At 44.0% G+C, this 19,482-nt stretch overlaps 1 protein-coding gene and 1 non-coding gene across 6 annotated transcripts in view; both read left to right on the top strand.

Annotated features, from left to right (window-relative positions):
* Positions 1-19,482, top strand: part of NUP214 (nucleoporin 214) — a 100,336-nt gene that overhangs the window by 66,823 nt on the left and 14,031 nt on the right. For 4 of the 5 annotated variants that reach the window (XM_068551872.1, XM_068551875.1, XM_068551871.1 and 1 more), the window contains exons 29-31: positions 1,663-3,492; positions 5,302-5,372; positions 17,298-17,454. In XM_068551872.1, coding sequence (XP_068407973.1) covers positions 1,663-3,492; positions 5,302-5,372; positions 17,298-17,454 — 2,058 coding nt within the window. The remainder of the gene's footprint in view (positions 1-1,662; positions 3,493-5,301; positions 5,373-17,297; positions 17,455-19,482) is intronic. The other variant, XM_068551873.1, reaches the window with a different exon arrangement.
* On the top strand, positions 9,121-9,255 carry LOC137771064 (small nucleolar RNA SNORA48). Its single transcript, XR_011075283.1, has one exon. It is a non-coding gene; the product is annotated as a small nucleolar RNA SNORA48 (small nucleolar RNA).

Here is a 19,482-nt window from a genome sequence, read left to right as displayed (position 1 = left end):
CTGGGGTTTTTGCTTCCACTCTATTTCATTTAACACAATCTCTTGTGAGTTTTCCAATATTATTGAAAATCTTGTGTAAATGTCATTTTTGATGGCTACGTAATTTCTATCTTGTGGATATGCCATAATTTATTTAACTATTCACCTTTTGGACATTTAGGCTCTTTCCAGGTTTTCCCTATGATAAATAAGACAATGACCATCTTTCATCTCTTCATTCAACACATTTTTATGAGTGCTTTCTATGTGCCAACCCAAGTGGTAGAAGTTTTTTTTTAGTAAAAAAGGTCTCTCCTAAAACCTCCTAGAGGGAGATTTGGGAGTTGAAAGCATAGCAGACTTCCTAAACCTGAGCTGTGTGTGGCACTTAAAGCGTTGTTGATCTCATTCCTTTCTCTCTGGAATAGTGATTCTTAAACTGTTCTGCCCACTTAGATGTGGCTCAATACCCTTGAGGCCCACCCTCTCCGCAGTCTCACTTTCTAGAAGAAAAACAACTCGATGATATAAAAAGATTGGAGAGGAGCAGAATAATTGTCAAAAATCCTAAATGAAATAAATTAGTAATAAAACACAGTAGTAATTCCATAAACATTTTCATTAATACAAGAATAGACAACAATCCAAAATCATAAACAACTCAGTACAACACCAGTGATACAAAGAGGGGTTTCTGGAAATTACCTGTAAATAGTAGGGGCTTTGCAGTGTTCTCAGGGGTTTGTGATAGACAGACTTTTTAAAACAGCATGGAGTTAGAAACCTCAACCAGCACTTTCGATAGACCAATTTCAGTTTGTAAGTATCAAATTAGTCTTTATTGATCAGTTTTTTGACCAGGCCTTATGAGTGCTTTACCTGTATTTCATTTAATCTTCGTAACAACTCTGTGAGGTACGTACTGTTATTATCTCTCTCTTCCAAATGGAGAAATTGAAGCCCAGAGAAGTCAATTAACTTTTCCAGAGTTGCACAGCCAGCAAGTGGCAGAGCCCCCAGCCTCAGAGCCCACCCATGTCCTTGACCATCTGGCCACACTGCCGCCGTGAAAGCACTTAGTGAGGAGAGCACTAGGAAGTAGCCCTTAATTATAGGTAAAAATGATTGCCTGTGGATTGACGCTTTATCTGTCCATAAAACCAAAGGAGGAATTCCCTGGTGGTCCAGTGGTTAGGACTCTGTGCTCTCACTGTCAGGGGCCTGGATTCAATCCCTGGTTGGGGAACTAAGATCCCACAAGCCGCACGGTGCGGCCAAAAAAAAAAAAACACCACCAAAGGATCAATTCCTGGTCTCTCAGGAGGTCCATAGGCTAGTACTGTTGCCAGGAATGTTATTGCGACGTGCACACAGGGAAAATGTGGGAAGATGCCTTTTCTTTCTCTTTTGGACCACTAGGTTAATTCCATGTACTCTAGAGAGAAGTGTATTTGTTATGATTTAATGGTCATAAAGAGAACGGTCGTTCATCTCACCTCAGTGAGATGACTCAGAGCTAACGTTCCTGCGGAGAAGCATTTGTTCTGTCTGCTGCTGTCCGAACAAGCTGTCCCTGACAGTGTCAAGGGAGGAGAGAGGCTTTGGCTTAGAAAAGTCAGTGATACTGTGATAGGTCATATTTTGTGAAATCCAGTCCATTTCTTAATTTCTGTTTCTTGCTAGGGGCAACACCCCCCGGCAAAGAGTCAAACCAGCTGGACACATTCTCCTTTGGCGGGACAGGCAAACCTTTTTACGAGGCCGTTCCTGAAAGCTCACCTCCCTCGGGAATGACGACGTCAAGTAGCACGGGAGCTGCTGGTCCCTCTCCGGGGGAGTCTGCTTCGTCCGGCGGCAGGCCCGTGGCACCTTCTGGAATTGCTCTTTCCACCCCCTCTGGCAAGCTGGAAGCTCCACCGTCCAAGTTGGGAGAGCTTCTGTTTCCAAGTTCTCTGGCTGGAGAGACTCTAGGAAGTTTTTCAGGACTGCGGGTTGGCCAAGCAGATGATTCTACAAAGGCAGCCAGTAAGGCTTCATCCCCGGGCGGGACTGGTGCTAGTGCACAGCCCACCAAGACTTCGGCCGTCCCCTCCGGGTTTAGTTTCACCGGCCCCGTGGTGCTGGGGAAGCCTGCGGAGCCTCCCGTGACCTCCTCTGCGGCCACCACCGCGGTGACCCCGGCGGCGGCGGCCGGCCCCGGCCCCGGCCCCGGCAGTTCCTCGACTGGCGTCTTCGGCAGCCTGCCGCTCACCAGTGCGGGACCCTCCAGCGTAATCAGTTTTGGGGGGCTATCTCTAAGCGGTAGCAAGACCAGTTTTCCGTTCGGAGGCCAGCAGACAAGTAGTACAGCGCCGTCCTCTGCCGTTGCCGCTGCCACACCCCTTCCTACGTCCCTCCCCGCCTTGTCGTTCGGCAGCCTCCTGAGCTCAGCGTCTGCGCCCGCCCTGCCCACGTCCCCCGGCAAAAGCCCAGAGGCAGCCACGTCATCGGCTGTGCCCGAGAAGCCAGGTGGCAGCGAGGCCTCGGTGTCAGCAGCCTCCCTCCTAGGGCAGCAGCCGTCCACCCAGCTTCCCCAGGCTCCTCCTCAAACGTCTGACTCCGTGAAGAAGGAGCCCGCTCTCGCCCAGCCTGCGGTCAGCAGCCCTGGTACGGCGGCGCCCAGTGCCACCGTCCTAGCACCGTCCGCGGAGGCCACTCCGACAGCCACCGGGGCCCCGGACGCCAAGACCGAACCACCGGCCCCGGCCCCCGCCCCGGCCGCGCCTGGGCAGATCGCCGTCGCAGCACCTGCCGTCCCAGGTGCCGGCCCCGTGGCCCCAGAAACATCCCGGCCTCCCGCCACCTCCAGCGCTGTTTCCGGTGATGCTCCAGGCCCAGCCACGGAGCCCGCAGTGTTTGGGGCGGTCACTTCGGGCTCGCCCGTCTTTACTCAGCCACCGGCCGCCAGCTCTAGCTCGGCTTTCAGCCAGCTCACCAGCCACACAGCCACCGCCCCCTCGGCGACCCCCGTGTTTGGGCAGGTGGCCGCCAGCACCGCCCCGAGCCTGTTCGGGCAGCAGGCGGGCGGCATCGCCAGCACGGCGGCTGCCGCGCCGCAGGTCAGCGGCTCGGGGTTCGGCAGCCCAGCGTTTGGCACCTCCGCCCCGGCGGCCTTTGGACAGACGAGCTTCGGGCAGGCCCCGGCCTTCGGGCAGCCGACCAGCAGCCCCGCGAGCGGCTTTTCCTTCAGTCAGCCTGGCTTCAGCTCCGTGCCGGCTTTTGGTCAGTCCGCGTCCCCCACCCCGGCGTCCACCAGCGGGAATGTCTTCGGTGCATCTTCAGGCGCCAGTAGCTCCAGCTCCTTCTCATTTGGACAGTCTTCTGCCAACACTGGAGGGGGGCTCTTTGGCCAAAGCAGCCCTCCTGCTTTTGGCCAGAGTCCTGGCTTTGGGCAGGGAGGCTCTGTGTTCGGTGGCGCCTCAGCCACCACCACGACGGCACCATCCTCTGGGTTTAGCTTTTGTCAAGCTTCAGGTAAGAATTTATAGAAGACTTTCACTTTGTTGTCCTCTGTATTATTTGAAACATCTGCAGCAAATCTGCAGTACTTTGGTGATTAAGAGAAAGGAAGGGAAAACAGAAGAGGCTCTGGAAAGTCCGGAAGGGAGCCTGGCCACTGGCAGTCTCGGGCATTTCTTTGGTCTAATCACTGCAGCTCCAGTTTTGCTTCTCAGCAAGTTCTCCACTCTCCTAGCCACCGGAGTGCCAGTTTCATGGGGGGAGGAAAACAGGTGTAAAGCCATGGCAAGTAACGAATGACTCATAAGTATGAAATTTTACTTTTGCAAGGTGCTTTAGAGGTCATTATGTCCCAACCTGTCAAGCCTCGAGGTGACTGATGTAATGTCATTTAGTGCCAGTAGTGGAGCCGGGACTAGACTCCGGAGCTCCTCATCCTAGTCCGCTGCCCTGCCAGTATTTCGTATTTTCTCTGGCACCACCTTGCTTTCTAGAAGGGCAAATAGTGACATTTGAGACGTTGGATTTTTTTTTCTATTTTCGGTGTAATTTTGTAAAGAAAACAAATCTTTAAATTTTCTATTTTTGAAAGTAAAATGTAATCCTCACTATTGCATGTCCAATCTTAGCAGCTGCTTTTGCTCCTAAAACCAGTAGACAGGACAACTCGAATGTCTTTTTCTAATTTTCCTTTCTCCATGGTTATCTTATGAAAGGCATTTCTTCAGCCATCAGGCTCAGGGGATGGGGGGGCGGAATCAAAGATCAATGATTTCTTGGTGGACAGGATTACAAGTAACTGCGCGTTCATTCCTTTGGTGAAAATTTATTTGAAACTGGTTCATAATTTATTAGAAAGGAAGTCATTTTCTTCCTGCCTTCAACAAATGTTTGTGAAGCTCCCACTATGTTCCGCTACAAGAACACAGTGGTGCAAGACAGTTTTGGGATCCACCTGATGTCCTGTGAAGAGGCTGGTTGGCCTGTTTGAGTGACGGGAGATGTGATAAGTTGGTCTACAGAACGGGCAGGGAAGAGGCCTTATGGGTCTTAAAAGAGAGTAGGATAGTTAACGCTATCGCTAGTGCATCTTTTTGTTCTGCAGTCAGAACTTGAGAATCCTCGTTCACAAGTATAATCAAAACTATTTCAGTACAGCTGAGAACCTCTGAAAAACCCTTCTTTCCTACAGGAGCTAGGTGGAGAGATAACCTGAGCAGCCTCTCCAGCGCTGGTTGAGGAACTGAGACTTGCCTGAGCTCCCCTGCCTAGACCAGTAGCAGAAATGAGCATGGAACTCTTGTCCTCCAACTCCTCATCTAGGGCTCTTTTGTTATAAAATATGGTTCTGCATGATTTTCCCAGGCCCTGTTAACTCAGCACCTCAACCATGTTATGCCACCTAGAAGAAAAATAAACTACCCTGAAAGAATCTGGTATTTGAGATTAGAGGTAACCAGGGAGTAGGAATATTCATGATTTTAAGTCAGCCATTGGAAGCACTTCTTGGCCGCTATAAGTCTAGGGGAGCTACTCTGAGAGTCCTTGCCCACCTGGGGTTTGGTAGGAGACAAGGATTCAGTCCTTGGGACTTTGGGACTTTTTTTACTATTATAAAATTCTAGCAGTGAAAAAAAGGTTTTTTTAAATTATTTACTCATAATTTTCTCCATTTCCTAGGTAGGAAGACAGATTTTCTTCATGAGTTGATTTATTGTGAGGCACTTTAGCACACCTGAATGCCATTTAAAAAAGAAAAAACAAAACTTTGATATTACAGAAGGTTCATCCAAACTAAACTTTGGTTTTCTTTTTATTTTACAGGTTTTGGGTCTAGTAATACTGGTTCTTTGTTTGGTCAAGCAGCCAGTACTGGTGGAACGGTCTTTGGCCAGGTAAATATGGATGTTTGCCTCTATTCATGTCAACATGTATCAAACCCATTTGCGTCGTTCCTATAGGATGTAATCAGTCATGTTCCTGTAGGATGTAACCAGTCCTGTAGGATGTAACCAGTCATGCTCCTATAGGATGTAACCAGCCCCAGCAAACAGCCCTGTTGTTCTCAAGCTCTGCCTTCTGTAGCTCCCTTGGGGACGCAGAAGTCTCAGCCTCTGATTTGGGAGAATCACTACAGTTGTGATCCTTGTGTGAAAGTCCTCTCGGGAAGCACTTTAAAGCACATTGCCTGATTTCCATCAATCTTCTGCCTGTTGTTAGGCCAGGGATTGGCAAACTATGGCCCATGGGTTAAATCTGCTCCTTGGCCTTTTTTTTTTTTTTTTTTTAAAGGCTGTTGAGCTAAGAGTTTTTATTTTTTTAAGCCATTGTTTAAATAAGATGAAGAAGAATATACAACAGAAACTGTATATGGCCCCTGTGCAGAGCAGTATATTGTCCAGGGACCTTTCGGTGACCTGAGCCGTTTCACTTTGTCTGGCTAGTGGTTATCTATGTGCTGGGTGTGGTTTTAAGTGCTGTACACACACTGAGTCATGGAATCATTAGTACTTGTATAAGGTAATGCTGTTATTATCCCCATTTGACAGATGAGGACACGGAGGACCCAGAGAGGTTAAATTTACTGTTGTAAAAGCTAGCTGCTTTTAGATCATAGTAACTTCATAAGGGGAGTCCTTCCGAAGAAAGGTACTCTGATATATTGGAAACGATTGTGACTTTCTAAAGGTGGGGTTGGTACTTGTCCAGTAGTTAAGAAAGTGGTAGCCATATTATGTGTTTCTTCCAAGTCTTCAGTAGGAGATTTTCTTTATCACCTTTTTCCTTAGAAGATGGGCTTTGCCCTAGTCAGTGATCCTTGACCGAGAAACAGAACTTCTGGTTTTCAAGTTCCCCACTGAAACCAGCTAAAAATGGCTACATAAAACGTACAAACCATAGTTTCAAAAGCACTTATAAACTAACAAGGTATTTAACCAAACCAGATTAAAGGGAAAATGGGAACCTGTAGAAGTGAGTGGAGCACAGAAGCCAATTCTGCCCTGAGAGCATCTGCTAATCTGAGAGCACCTGAATTGCCTATGTTAACAACCCCAAAAGGGCAAAGGGGCAGACATCATTCACCAAGACGTGTACAAAGTGGGAGGGCTAAAGGAGACCCACCCTCCCCACGATAAGCTGTGACTCCAGATTCACCGGTCTCGGCCTGAGAATGCGGCTTGAACCGATCCGAGGATGACGGTGTCTCCAGATGTCTGGCAGAAGAGCACAGGCCACTCTGAAGAAAAGTAACTGTAGGCCTCAGATAATTTTTAAGGACATTGATTCCCACACGTAAATTCATCACAACAGGAAACAAGGAACTATGATCAAGAGCCAGAATAAACATGAGACACAACATTTCCAAAGACTTAGACTATAAAACAGCTGTGTTTTACGTGCCGTAAAGAAATAAAAGACAAACTTGAAAATACCAGTAAAGAATAGGAAATTATAAGAAGTGTCATAGCAGCTTTGAAAAAGAACCAAATAGAACTTCTAGAGAGATATAATAATTAAAATTTTAAATCAGCAGATTAGACCCAGCTGAAGAGAACAGTTAACATACTAGATCACGGATCAGGGAACTTTTTCTGTAAAGGGCCAGATAATAAATATTTTAGACTTTGAGAGCTACATACTGCTCCTGTCACAACTACTCAACTCCACCATTGTGACACAAAAAGCAGCCATAGACAGCACGTAAATGAATGAGCATGATTATTTTTGCATAAAGCTTTATTTATGAAAACAGCAGGCTGGGTTTGGCCCATGGGCTATAGTTTGCTGACCCTTAAACTAGAAGTTCAGGTTAAGTTATCTGGAATTCACCACGGAGAGCATAAAAGATGGAAAATACAAAAGAGAAAACAAAAATGCTGAAAGAGAAAATCTAACATACATGTAATCAGGAAGAGAAGAGAGAGAGAAAGTATGTATGGCAATATTAGAAGAGAAAAAGACAGATTTCCAAAACCAACAGAAAACAGTAACCCACAGATTCAGAAGTCCAACAAATACCAAGCAGAATGTATAACAGGAAATTGAATCCAAGACCTGCCATAGTGAAACTGCAGAACTACTAATATAAAATAGTAAAAGCACTCAGAAAAAAGACAGATTACCTTCAAAGGAGCAGTAGCTGGACTAACGGCTGAGTTCACGGCAGTGACAGGGAAAGCCAGAGACAGTCTTATCTGCCTAGAATTTTTGAACCCAGTAAAAAACATCTGTAAGAATTAAGTGAAATCAAGACACTTTTGGGCAGATACTGAAAGGATTTATGCCTAGCAGACCTGAAAGAAATTCTAAAGGATACTCTTCAGGCAGAAGGAAAGTTTGACCTCACTAAAATTACAGCTTTCTTAATCTTAGGGTAAAACAAGCCATGAAATAGGAAAATTGTAGCCTATATAACCAACAGAGTAATTGTATTCAGAATATATAAACGATACAAATCAAAAAAAAAAACAACAAAAAACTGCAGCCCCATCAGAATGGCTAAATTGAAGGGCTGATGATACCCAGTACCGGGGAGGAAGCAGAGCTACTGGAAACTCTCACAGAGCAGGAATGTAAGTTCACAGAATCACTTCGGTATCAAAACTAGGTACACGGAATCCCTGTTGACCCAGCATATCTACTCTAGATATGTAACCCACAGAAACAAGTGCCTTTGTTCACCAGAAGGTATGGATAAGAATGTTCATAGCAGCGTATTCAGAACAGCTAAAAACAAGAAACAACCCAAATGCTTATCAGCTGAAGGATGGATACATAAATTGTGTATTTATACAGTGGAGTGCTACAGAGCAGTGAAACAAGACGCACAGCTCCTGTACAGAATAAAACAGATGCACCCCACACACAGTGTTAATTGAAAGACATAGACACAAGAGAACACACTGTTGTTACCTAAGAATCAAGTACAGGCAAAACTTAGCTGTCACGATACAAATCAGAATGGTGGTTACTCTTAGGACATTGAAAGTGCGGTACAGGGGAGCCATCTAAAGTACTAACAATGTTCGATGTCTTAAAGGTTGAACATTGGGACTTCCCCAGTGGTCCACTGGTTAAGGCCGCACATCCACTGCAGGGGGCATGGGTTCTATCCCTGGTCGGGGAACTAAGATCCCACATGCCGTGCAACTTGGCCCCCCCCAACCCCCCCCCCCCCGAAAAAAAAAAGTAAGGCTGGACTTCCCTGGTGGTGCCGTGGTTAAGAATCCGCCTGCCAATGCAGGGGACACAGGTTCGATCCCTGGTACGGGAAGATCCCACATGCGGCAGAGTAACTAAGCCCGTCTGCCACAACTACTGAGCCCGTGCGCCTAGAGCTTGTGCTTCACAACAAGAGAAGCCACCGCAACGAGAAGCCCGCGCACCGCAACGAAGAGTAGCCCCCGCTCACCACAAGTAGAGAAAGCCCGCGCGCAGCAACAAAGACCCAACGCAGCCAAAAAAAAAAAAAGTTGAACGTCGTAAACAGTTATATGTCAAAATTCATTGAGCTCTGCACATAGAAAACACAACAGAAAGAAAAAGGACAAGAGACTTCATAAAAAAGGATAGTGTTGGTTACACAGCATTGTGGAATGTACTCAATGCCACTGAATTATACACTTAAAATGCTTAAGATGTTGCCCCTGACCTGGGTCGAGTGGCACCTAGTTGCGGGTGCCTGTCTCATATCAGCCGGGGACAAGGCAACTCCTTGTTTATCCCAGCTTGGCTTTTGGTTTGTGCCCATGCCTGGTTCATGCCCCGGACATGTGGGGGGAAAAAAGCTTAAAATGGTAAGTTTCATGTATATTTTACCACAATTTAGAAAAAGAGAGAAATAAGAAAACATTTTTTAAAAAGGATAGCCAGAGGACCGTAAACATATCCAACTTAATTAGTAACACAAAGTAAAACCACTGAGAGATGCACACCTGTAACACAGCAAAAATTTAAAAGCCCAACAATACCAAATGTCAGCAGATATGCAGAGCCACAGAAACTCACGTACACTCTTAGCTGGGGCGTAGGTTGGCACACCACCTTGGAAAATAGTCTGGTGTGATCTTGTAAAGCCCTGCGGTTCCACTCCTAGTTTGTTCTTTAGAGAAACTGATGCACCTGTGCGCCAGGGTACAGTGTTATAATAATAACTGAGGACTAGAAGGAACCCAGACGGTTATGGCCATTCCACTGGGTAGATGAACTTATATTATTGTGTAGTAGAACATTACTACATTGTGGGAATGAACAAATTAGAGCTACATGCGTGACTTTCACAGGCATAAATTTTTTCTCTCTCTCGCAGGCGTAATTTGAGCCAAGAGATTTAAAGCTTACTGTGATAAACTCCATATTGGTTACTGCCCTGCACCTCATGTTCTTCCTTCACAGAAATTATATTTGCAATTGGAGGGGCTAGAAATTCAAATGAATTTTTTTTCTATCATGGCAGGGGCTTTATCTGTTCGATTTGTTGCTATATCCCCAGTGCTTCGGACTGTGGCTAGCACAGGATAAGCATTGTAAAAATGAATGAATTTTCAGGTAGGGGTATTCTCAGAAAAATCTAAGGACACAGGTAGATTCTGGCCAGGATATAGCAGAACTTCATTTTCATCATAAAACCAAGAAAAATCCAGACGGTGTGAAAATCACACTAATTCTGTGGATATTAGAATTATCTAGTGCTGTGTAACAAATTGCCCCAAAACTCAGTAGCATTCTCCAGTGGTTGGCTTGGCTGTTAGTTCCAACCTTAACTGGAACTCTTGGCTACAACATCTACATGTGGCTTCTCTGTATGGCCTGGGCTTCCTTACAACATGGTGGCTGGATTCCATGGAAGAATATTGCAAGAAAGAGAGGGAGCCAGGCAGAAGCTGTCCTCAGAAGTCACGGAGCATCATGTATACTGCATCTTCTTGTTCAAGGCAGTCACAAAGCCCCACCCAGGTTCAAGGGGAGGGGAATAGACTTCACCTCTTGCTCCAGAAGAGCATTTCGGTCTAGAAATACTACTGTGACCATCTTTGGAAAATATAAGCTGTCACAATGGGACCATCAAAACATGGCAGAAAGCCTTGTTGAATTGATTTCCAGACCGGGGAGTTAATCGTAGGTGAGCTTGATGGTACAGCAGCTTTTGGGGGCAGATGTCAGGTCTGGGTTTAGGAAGTGGAAGAGAGGCCTTGCTGAAGGAAATTTACTGGCTGGAGAAGCCAGAGGAAGCTGTTGGCAACAATGAGGGCAAACAAATGACCGATAAATACACGAAAAGATAATCAATAGTATTATAAACATTAGGAAAATGAAAATCAAAACCATAATGAGATACCACTCCACAACCACTAAGAGGGCTATAATTTAAAAAAAACAACAAAGAATAGCAAGTATTGACAAAGATTGGAGAGGTTGGAACCCTCATATATTGCTGGTTGTAATGGAAAATGGTACAGCCATTGTGGAAAACAGGTTCCTTGAAAAGCTAAACATAGAACTGTCATATGACCCAGCAGCAGAACTCAGACACTTGCTCACCACTGCTCATTGCAGCATTATTCATAATGGCCAAAAGATGGAAACAACCCAGTGTTGATCAACAGAGGATTGGATAAACAAAAGGTGGTCTGTTCATACATAGGACTATTATTCAGCCTTCAAAAGGAATAAGGTTGTGATTCATATTACATATGGATAAATCGTGAATACATTATACTAAGTAAAATAAGCCAGATATAAAAGGACAAATATTGTATGATTCCACTTGTATGGAATATTTAGAATAGGTAAATCCATAGAGCTGGGAAGTAGATTAGAGCCTACCAGGAACTGGGGGGAGGAGGGACCAGGGAGTTCTTGTTTAATGGTTACAGAATTTCGGTTTTGGTGATGAAAAATTTTGGAAATAGTGGTAATTGTTGCACAACGTTGTGAATCTTAATTAATGCCACTCAATTGTATACTAAAAGATGATTGAAAGGGCAAGTTTTATGTCATACATATTTTACCACGCTTTTTAAAACTTAAAGATGTAATATACCAAAACCATTGAATTTTATACTTTATAAATTTATTTATTTTTTATTTATTTATTTTTGGCTGCGTTGGGTCTTCGTTGCCACATGTGGGCTTTCTCTAGCTGCGGCAAGCAGGGACCACTCTTCGTTGTGGTGCGTGGGCCTCTCATTGCGGTGGCTTTTCTTGTTGAGGAGCATGGGCTCTAGGCGCGCGGGCTTCAGTAGTTGTGGCTCGCGGACTCTAGAGCGCAGGCTCAGTAGTTGTGGCACACGGGCTTAGTTGCTCCACGGCATGTGGGATCTTCCTGGACCAGGGATCGAACCCGTGTCCCCTGCATTGGCAGGTGGATTCTTAACCATTGTGCCACCAGGGAAGTTCTGAATTTTATCCTTTAAATCAGTAAGTTGTGTGGTATATGAATTATATCCCAGTAAAGCTGCTTTTAAAAAAACAACAACAGCAACAAATTGGAGTCTGAAAGACTTGCAGGTTCAGTATAAAAATCCTCTATTCACCTCTCCCCCAGTTTTGCTGAGAGAAAGAAAGTAAAGCAGAAAGAACTTGCAGTCTAGCAACCTCCTGTTCCCTGAAACTGTTGAATCCAAAGGTAACACTGCAGCCTAACTGCCTCCTGGCTCCAGGCTCCAACACTTCTACGACAAATAACCTAAACCCTAAGCAAAGACAGTGTTTGGCTAACGAGAGGTGAGTTCGGTCTAAATCTGTGAACCAGTTCCCAATCAACTGGACACTTAGTGAAATCTGAATGATTGCCTCCTCACTTTAGGACACAGACGAGAGTGGTCTTTCACTCTCTGGGGAAAACGCTAGCATTCCTCAGTCACCACACCACCGCTCCTCTGTATAAAGTCCAGTATGCCTAACAAACAAAAAAAATTATGTAACATATGAAGAAGCAAAATGAAAAGGGGGACCTACGGTCATACTTTAGAAATCAGCAAAAAATAACCTACAGATGATCCAGTATTAGAACTAACAGGCAGAGACTTTATAATAACTGTTGTGCTCAAGGATTTACAGGAAAATAAAAGAATGGTTGAATAAGGAATCTCAGAAGAGAAATGGGAATTACAAAAACAAATAGAAAGTCAGTCTGTATCTGAAGTTTAAATCTAATATCCAAAATAAAAAACAATTAGACAGGTTAAACAGCAGAGTGAATACTACAGAAGAACAGTGAACTTGAAAATATGTCAATAGAAATTACCCAAAATGAAGCTCCGAGAGACTGAAGAAAAATTGGGCAGAACATCAGTGACCTGTGCAACAGTACCAGGCAATTCAACATAATGGAATCCGAGTCCCAAAATGAGAGGAGACAGAATTGGTGAGAAAAAATTTTTTTGAAGAGACAATGGCCAGGCTTTTTCAAATTTGTTGAAGAACAGGAATCCACAAATCCAAGACGCTGTGTGAACCTCAGAAAACCACCCCTGGACACAACCTGGTTAAGCTTCTGAAAACCAAATACAAAAAGAAAAGTTTTAAAGCAGCTGAAGAAAAAAGATTGATGACATAAAGAGAAACAATGTATTGTGCAGTTAATAACAAGGAATTAAATATATGACAACCGTGGCAAAAAGAACATCTTTGCTACCTTGGAGTAAATCAGTGCTTCGCAACCGGTATGGATTTTGCCCCCTGGGGGAATTTCACAGTCACAACGTCTGGAGACACGTTTGATCCTCGTGAGTGGGGGACGCTGCTGGCATCTCGTGGGTAGAGGCCAGGGGTGCTGCTAAACATCCTCCAGCCCTCCAAAACGCAGAATCATGTGGCCCAAATGTCAGTAATGCCACTGTGAAGAAGCCATTAGGAAGACAGAGGTTTCTTAGAACACAAAAAAGCACTAGCCATAAAAGAAGAAATTGAAAAACTGGATTTCATTAAAATTACAAACTTATGCTCATCAAAAGACTTTGTTATGAAAATGAAAAGGCAAGGTATAGACTGGGAGAAAATATCTGTAATACATAAATGAAAGGGCTTCTGTCCAGAACATATAAAGAACTCCTATGACTCAAAAATAAAAAGACACCTCAATTTTAAAATACTTGGACAGATACTCTACAAAAGGAGCTATGCAAATGGCCAATAAGCACATGAAAACTTGCTCAGCATTGTTAGTCGTCAGAGAAATGCAGATTAAAACCATGAGATACTATGTCATACCTGTAGAATTACTGAAATTTAAGAACCAACAAGACCAAATGTGGAAAAGATCTAGAGTGACTAGATCTCTTAATGCGTTGCTGGTTGGTGGGAAGGTAAAATGGTGCGGTCACTTTGGAAAACCATTTGGCAATTTCTCAGTAAGTTAAATATACACTAATTCTATGGTTTGGCAATTCTAGTCCTAGGTGTTCACCCAAAAGAAATGAAAATATATACTCACAGACAGACTTCTATCAGAATGTTCATAGCAGCTTTGTTGATGATAGCCCAAACCTGGAAACAGTCCAGATGTTCATCAGCAGGAGAATAGTAGACCCTGGCGTCCTCACACAATGGAATACCATGCAGCAATAAGAAGGGAAGGACGGCTAATGGCATGCAGCCATAGGGATGGCTCTCAAGAGCATATGTTGTGTCTAGCCAGGTCAGTTAGGCAAGAAATGAAATAAAGGCATCCAGATTGGCAAGGAGGAAGTAAAACTATGCATCTGCAGGTAACATGATCATGTATATAGAAATCCCAAAGGAATCCACTACAGAACTAGAACTAATGAATGGGACCAGCAAGTTTGCAGGATGCAAGATCAATATATAAAAATTAATTGTATTTCTGTACATTTACAACAAACCGTCTGAAAATGAAATTGAAATTAAGAAAACAATTCATTTTCAATATCATGAAAAGAAGTAAAATACTTAGAAATAAATTTAACAGAAGTGCAAAACGTGTGCTCTGAATACAATGAAACATTGTTTAAAGAAATTAAAGGTGATCTAAATAAATGGAAGGACATGCTGTGTTTATGGATCAGAAGATTTAATGTTGTTAAAACGGCAGTAGAGAACCAGGACTGTGAAAATTAATTTAACATTCATGCCGGGATTCAGTAATGAGTAAGACAGACAAAAGTGGCTATGTCCATAGAGCTTACATTTTGGGGGGGTGGGGAGGGGTGTCAGTCTTTGTTAAAACAGTTTCACTTCAGGTGGTTAATTTAAGTACTATGAAGACAGTAAAGCAGGATGATGTGGCAGTAATCAGGGAAGCTGATTTAGGTTCGATAGTCAGGAAATGCCTTTCTGAAGAAGTCTCATAAATGTCTGTTTTTACATTTGTTTCTTTGAATCAGGATCAAGTCAGGTTCACTCACGGAGATTGGCTGATAGTTCTCTTCAGCCTCTGTATCTATAAATTGCCCTCCCAGGACCGCCCCTCTTTTATTTTCCCTCATAGTACACAGTTGATGAACAAAGCAGATTGTTGGTCCTTTGGAGATCCCCGGGGTGTAGCTCCCGATTAACTTGTTCCTCTGTCCTCTCTGTTACTTCCTGTGAAATGGTGCTTGGGTCTGGAGGCTGGATGAGATTCACAGGGTTTTTTGGCAATTTTATTAGGCTGGATCTTGAACACTAGCTCTCTATTCAATGATATAAAGGAATTGATTTTTTAGACACGATAATGTTATTATAGTTATAGTTTATGTTTTAGAGCTTTATACTGGCAGATCCGTGGATGAAATGGTGAGATGTCTGGGATTTACTTCATACTAATGAAGGATGAGGGGAAGAAAATGGGGCTCTAGGTAACACTCAACTGGCTGTGAGTTAACGGGTGAAACTGGGTGATGGGTACATGGGTTCATTATGCTCCTCCATCTATACTTTTGAGATTTTCCATAATTTAAAGTTTTAAAAACTATTGTTATTTATTGTAGTTAAAATGAATGGGATACTCTAACCCGCTTCTGAGGATGCAGTAACTGTCGATTCACATTCACTTCAGTGAAGTGCTACCCATTTCTATTCATTTCTGCAGCTATCCATTACTTTTCAAATCATGTTTTTAAAAGTAAGTTGAGCCATCTGAAAGTGCTGGGTTTGGTGGGGTTTTTGTTTTGGTTTTTTCCTTGAAGGGCAAAAATGTCCATATATTGGCAGTTTCCTATGTTTCAGCCTGATGCGTGGAAGTCAGCTAAGAAACCTGATATTTTCTACTTTCCGCATGCATGCATAGTTGTCACGTCTTCGTTCCTTTGAAAGTCAGTTTACTAGTTATCAAAGCCTGTGCTCTTATGGTTGGATTTCATTCCAAGTTTTAAAAAGCTGTTACTCATCAGTAAATGGTTGTAGTAAACAGTTACTGTTGTTTTTAAAGAAGTTTAAAGGGGGGAAAAAAAAAAAAGGAGTGAGACAAGCAAGTACATTAAGTACGTTGCCCTCAGGTAGAAATTAGCTTGTCTTGTCCAAGGCACAAAAGACTGGTGTGACTGTACCAAGTGCAGGGGGGGGTGATAGAAGACGATGCCAAGAGATGGATGGGGCCAAGTCTTGTGTGTCTTTCAGAATTTGTAAGCAGGAGTGAAATGTTTTGACTGCCATTTTCAAGGATTAATCTAGCTGCTGCGTGAACACAGATTGTAGGGGAAGCAGAACGTCAATGAAGTTGTCGAGTGGTCCAGGCAGAAAGTCACGCTACGGGGGCTCAGAGCAGGGCTGTGCTGGGGCATGTTTCAGGGGCAGCCTGCTAGAGGTTTGACTGTTGTGGGGATTAAATAATTATTTGTAAAGTGCGTAGAAAAGTGCCTCGCACAGAGAAAGTGCTCGGTCATTGGTTCATTCTCGTCATTGTCAAAATACTGAACGGCAACCATTTTTTGAGTGTGTAAGTTACATTTTAGGCACTTCTCTGAAGGGCACTACCTTCCTAGCTCATATATTGATATTTCACTCACTGTTTGGAGGTGGGCGGTTTATTTTGCCAGAAAGAAGAGGGACTTGTACACTTCTCTGGTTCCGCCCACCTCCCCTTTGAAGGGGCTCCTGTAAGGTTCCTGTGCACAGCGACCCATTTCTAATGGCCCATCGTATTCTACATCATCAACCAGGGAGATATCATACTTAACTAATCATTAATGGTCCCTCAAATCTAGCACTGGTCTTCCTTAAAGAACCAGTTTCTACACAAAAATACAGTGTGTGGTGCCTGATACAGCTTTGTGTCAGCACGTGCCCGGCATCCTCTGAGCATAAGATTTGCAAACTTGGACAGAATTCAGCTGCGGTCATCGTTTCAACAGCGGAGCTAATTTAAGCTCATTTCTGCAGTACTGGGGAAGTCATTACGAAATAAAAGCACGCAAATTGGGAGAAAAGACAGTGTAAATCCCTTATCGTCGGTTGCTGATGAGGTCAGCCAAACGCTAGAGGAATCAGAATAATTGGTGCTCATCATAACCTAGACATGTTTTTAAACTTTCGCATTTGGGGGCGCTTTTGAGGGTTTGGTTTTCCTGCCCCTGGCGTCACAGCCAGCAGAGACTGCGGGCAGCAGGGCAGATGAGCTGTTAAGACTCCCACCTACCATAAATGATGTTTTCAGAGAACTGTGCACATAGAAGAACTTGAGAACTTGTGATTGTAAGGAGTGTTCCTGTCCAGAGCTCAGCTTCCTTTGTGGGTGTTAGAGCACCTGCACCAGAACTAATCAACGTTCTCTTGCTTCTTCCACTTGCACAGCTGTGAGTGCCCCCCTCCGTGGATGTGACCTGCCATTTACCGTGACCTCTCATCCTGTCCTGCTTCCTGTTCCTTTTGTTTTTCAGCAGTCGTCCTCTTCCAGTGGCAGCGTGTTTGGGTCTGGAAACACTGGAAGAGGGGGAGGTTTCTTCAGTGGCCTTGGAGGGAAACCCAGCCAAGATGCAGCCAACAAAAACCCATTCAGCTCGGCCAGCGGGGGCTTTGGATCTACGGCCACCCCAAGTAAGTTAAAAAGTTTTCCCAGTCTCTTGGTCCCCTGATGTCATTGTCATCCTCGTGGTGTTATCAAAGCTTCAGTGACAAGTATAGAAAGGAAAGGTCTAGAAGGCCCATTTAAAATATCTACCCCAAAGCAGTGTGATCTGTTTTGATTTTGTTTTTTATTTTTGGTTTTCTAATGAGATGGCCTATATAATCATGGAAAGACATCAGAGCTGCAGGGAGAGAGGATCTGTGTATTGAGCTACTCCCCTCTTCTCTCCCAAGGCCCAAATTGCTCTGTTTCTTAGGATTGAAATGACTTGAAATGAATGCAGGCAGACAGGCGTAAAAGAGAGCAGCAGAACAAGCTGGGTGTGCTCGGAGGAGCATCTGGATTTTCATTTGTGTTGGACTCTCTTTGAATTTGCTTTAACATTCAGCTCCTGTAGAGAAATGTCACACAAAAGTTGAAGCCGTCATTATTTCTCATCTCTTACATTTTTGTCTTATTTTCAGATGAAGCTGTATCTTTCTGCTGGCACTTTCTTCTCCAGCTAATTCCTTGTTGATCTGTCTGTTCATGGTTGGAAATGAAAGAAATTTGTTTGTTTAAATCTTCTAAAAAAATATATCCTGCTGCCAGTGGAGACTGAGATGGGAAGTCGGGCACCTGTCACCTTCATCTTAGCTTCTCTTGTGTAATACGCTCTACCAGAAGCTTCTCTCATCTGTTGTGCTATACGCGATCTTAATGCGAGAGCTCATGTTCCATAGACAGGACAGATGTTTCCTTGATATTAAGGCTCATGTAGTTAAAAAGCAAAACTCTTTGCTGAGACTCCTGGAGTCACAGATCAGTTATTTTGATGTCACTGTTCATCTAGTAATATATGAGGTGAGATTATAGTGAAGACACACATAGCTTTAAACTTGCGAAATTATATAATCAGAAATTTGTGTTCTGCTAGGAGGAATTTAGAACCCTAGAATGGAGGGATCTGAGAAGTCAAGTCTAGTAACAGTTTTCGGAAGCCGTTTCTGCAGATGAACTCTTACGCAGAATCCTGATACATAAAACAGAGAAAAACAGGGTATTCGGAAGCAGGGGCCAAGAGCCAGCGATACTCCTGGGTGGTTTCCCCATCTTTTCCCCAGCTATCAGCACACAACTGCAGGGCTCCATAGCACGTACTTTGAAAACGTGATCCTTGGGTGTCAGTCTCCCTTTTCCAATAAAGAAACAAGCCCAGAACGGTTAGGTGATTTTTAGTTACAAAGCCAGAAAGTGGCAGACCTAGAACTCAGCTAGATCATACATAAGGTGCCAAACACAGCGTCTAGCACAGAACAGGCATTTGATAAAACATGCTAGTGAGAAATGTGGGTTTGTCCCATAGGTAGATTATTGTCTGCAAGATTGTGTTACTAGCCTATTTTGTTAGAACGTGGGTATGTCATATCCTTGTAAAAAATCCTTTCCTCCTGTCAGATTCACCTTTAATGCCATGGCTCTTACCTGGCAGAAAATGGCCTTCTCTCAGTGATGGGCTGGAGCTGGCCTGCACCGGCTCAGGAGAGCCAGCTTGCACATTTCTCCCCAGCTCCCTGTTCAGTGACATCAGGGAGTAGTTATTTGCACCATAGTAACTGGACAGTGCTACAGATCGGGGACAGACACCCCCCGCCCGGCCCCGACCTGTTGTTCATAGGCACACCATTGTTTCTAATTCTTTAATTCTGGTTTAAAATAAACATATATCTGTTCTTGATACCAGACACCTGCGGGTCTTCATCTCCTAAACGTCAGCTGTTGTAAACCAGCAGTTTACTTTCACACTTAAGGGAAGTTTAAGTGAATTTGAAAGTATGCAGGAAAGATTTAGCATTATTTTGGTTTTTAAAACTAACTGCGTGATTTGCTAGTGAAACGGACAAGAGCTTCTGTAGCCCTGAGGACCAAGTGCAGGATGAGAGGAAGGAACAGTGGAGAAGGAGCTGGAAGGCCCCTGGGGAGGACACTGGCCTCGCCACAGTACTGAGAATGTTTTC

Source organism: Eschrichtius robustus, chromosome 10, assembly GCF_028021215.1.
Source record: "Eschrichtius robustus isolate mEscRob2 chromosome 10, mEscRob2.pri, whole genome shotgun sequence".
NCBI classification, from domain to species: Eukaryota; Metazoa; Chordata; class Mammalia; order Artiodactyla; family Eschrichtiidae; genus Eschrichtius; species Eschrichtius robustus.
This window is presented reverse-complemented; position numbering and strand designations above follow the sequence as displayed.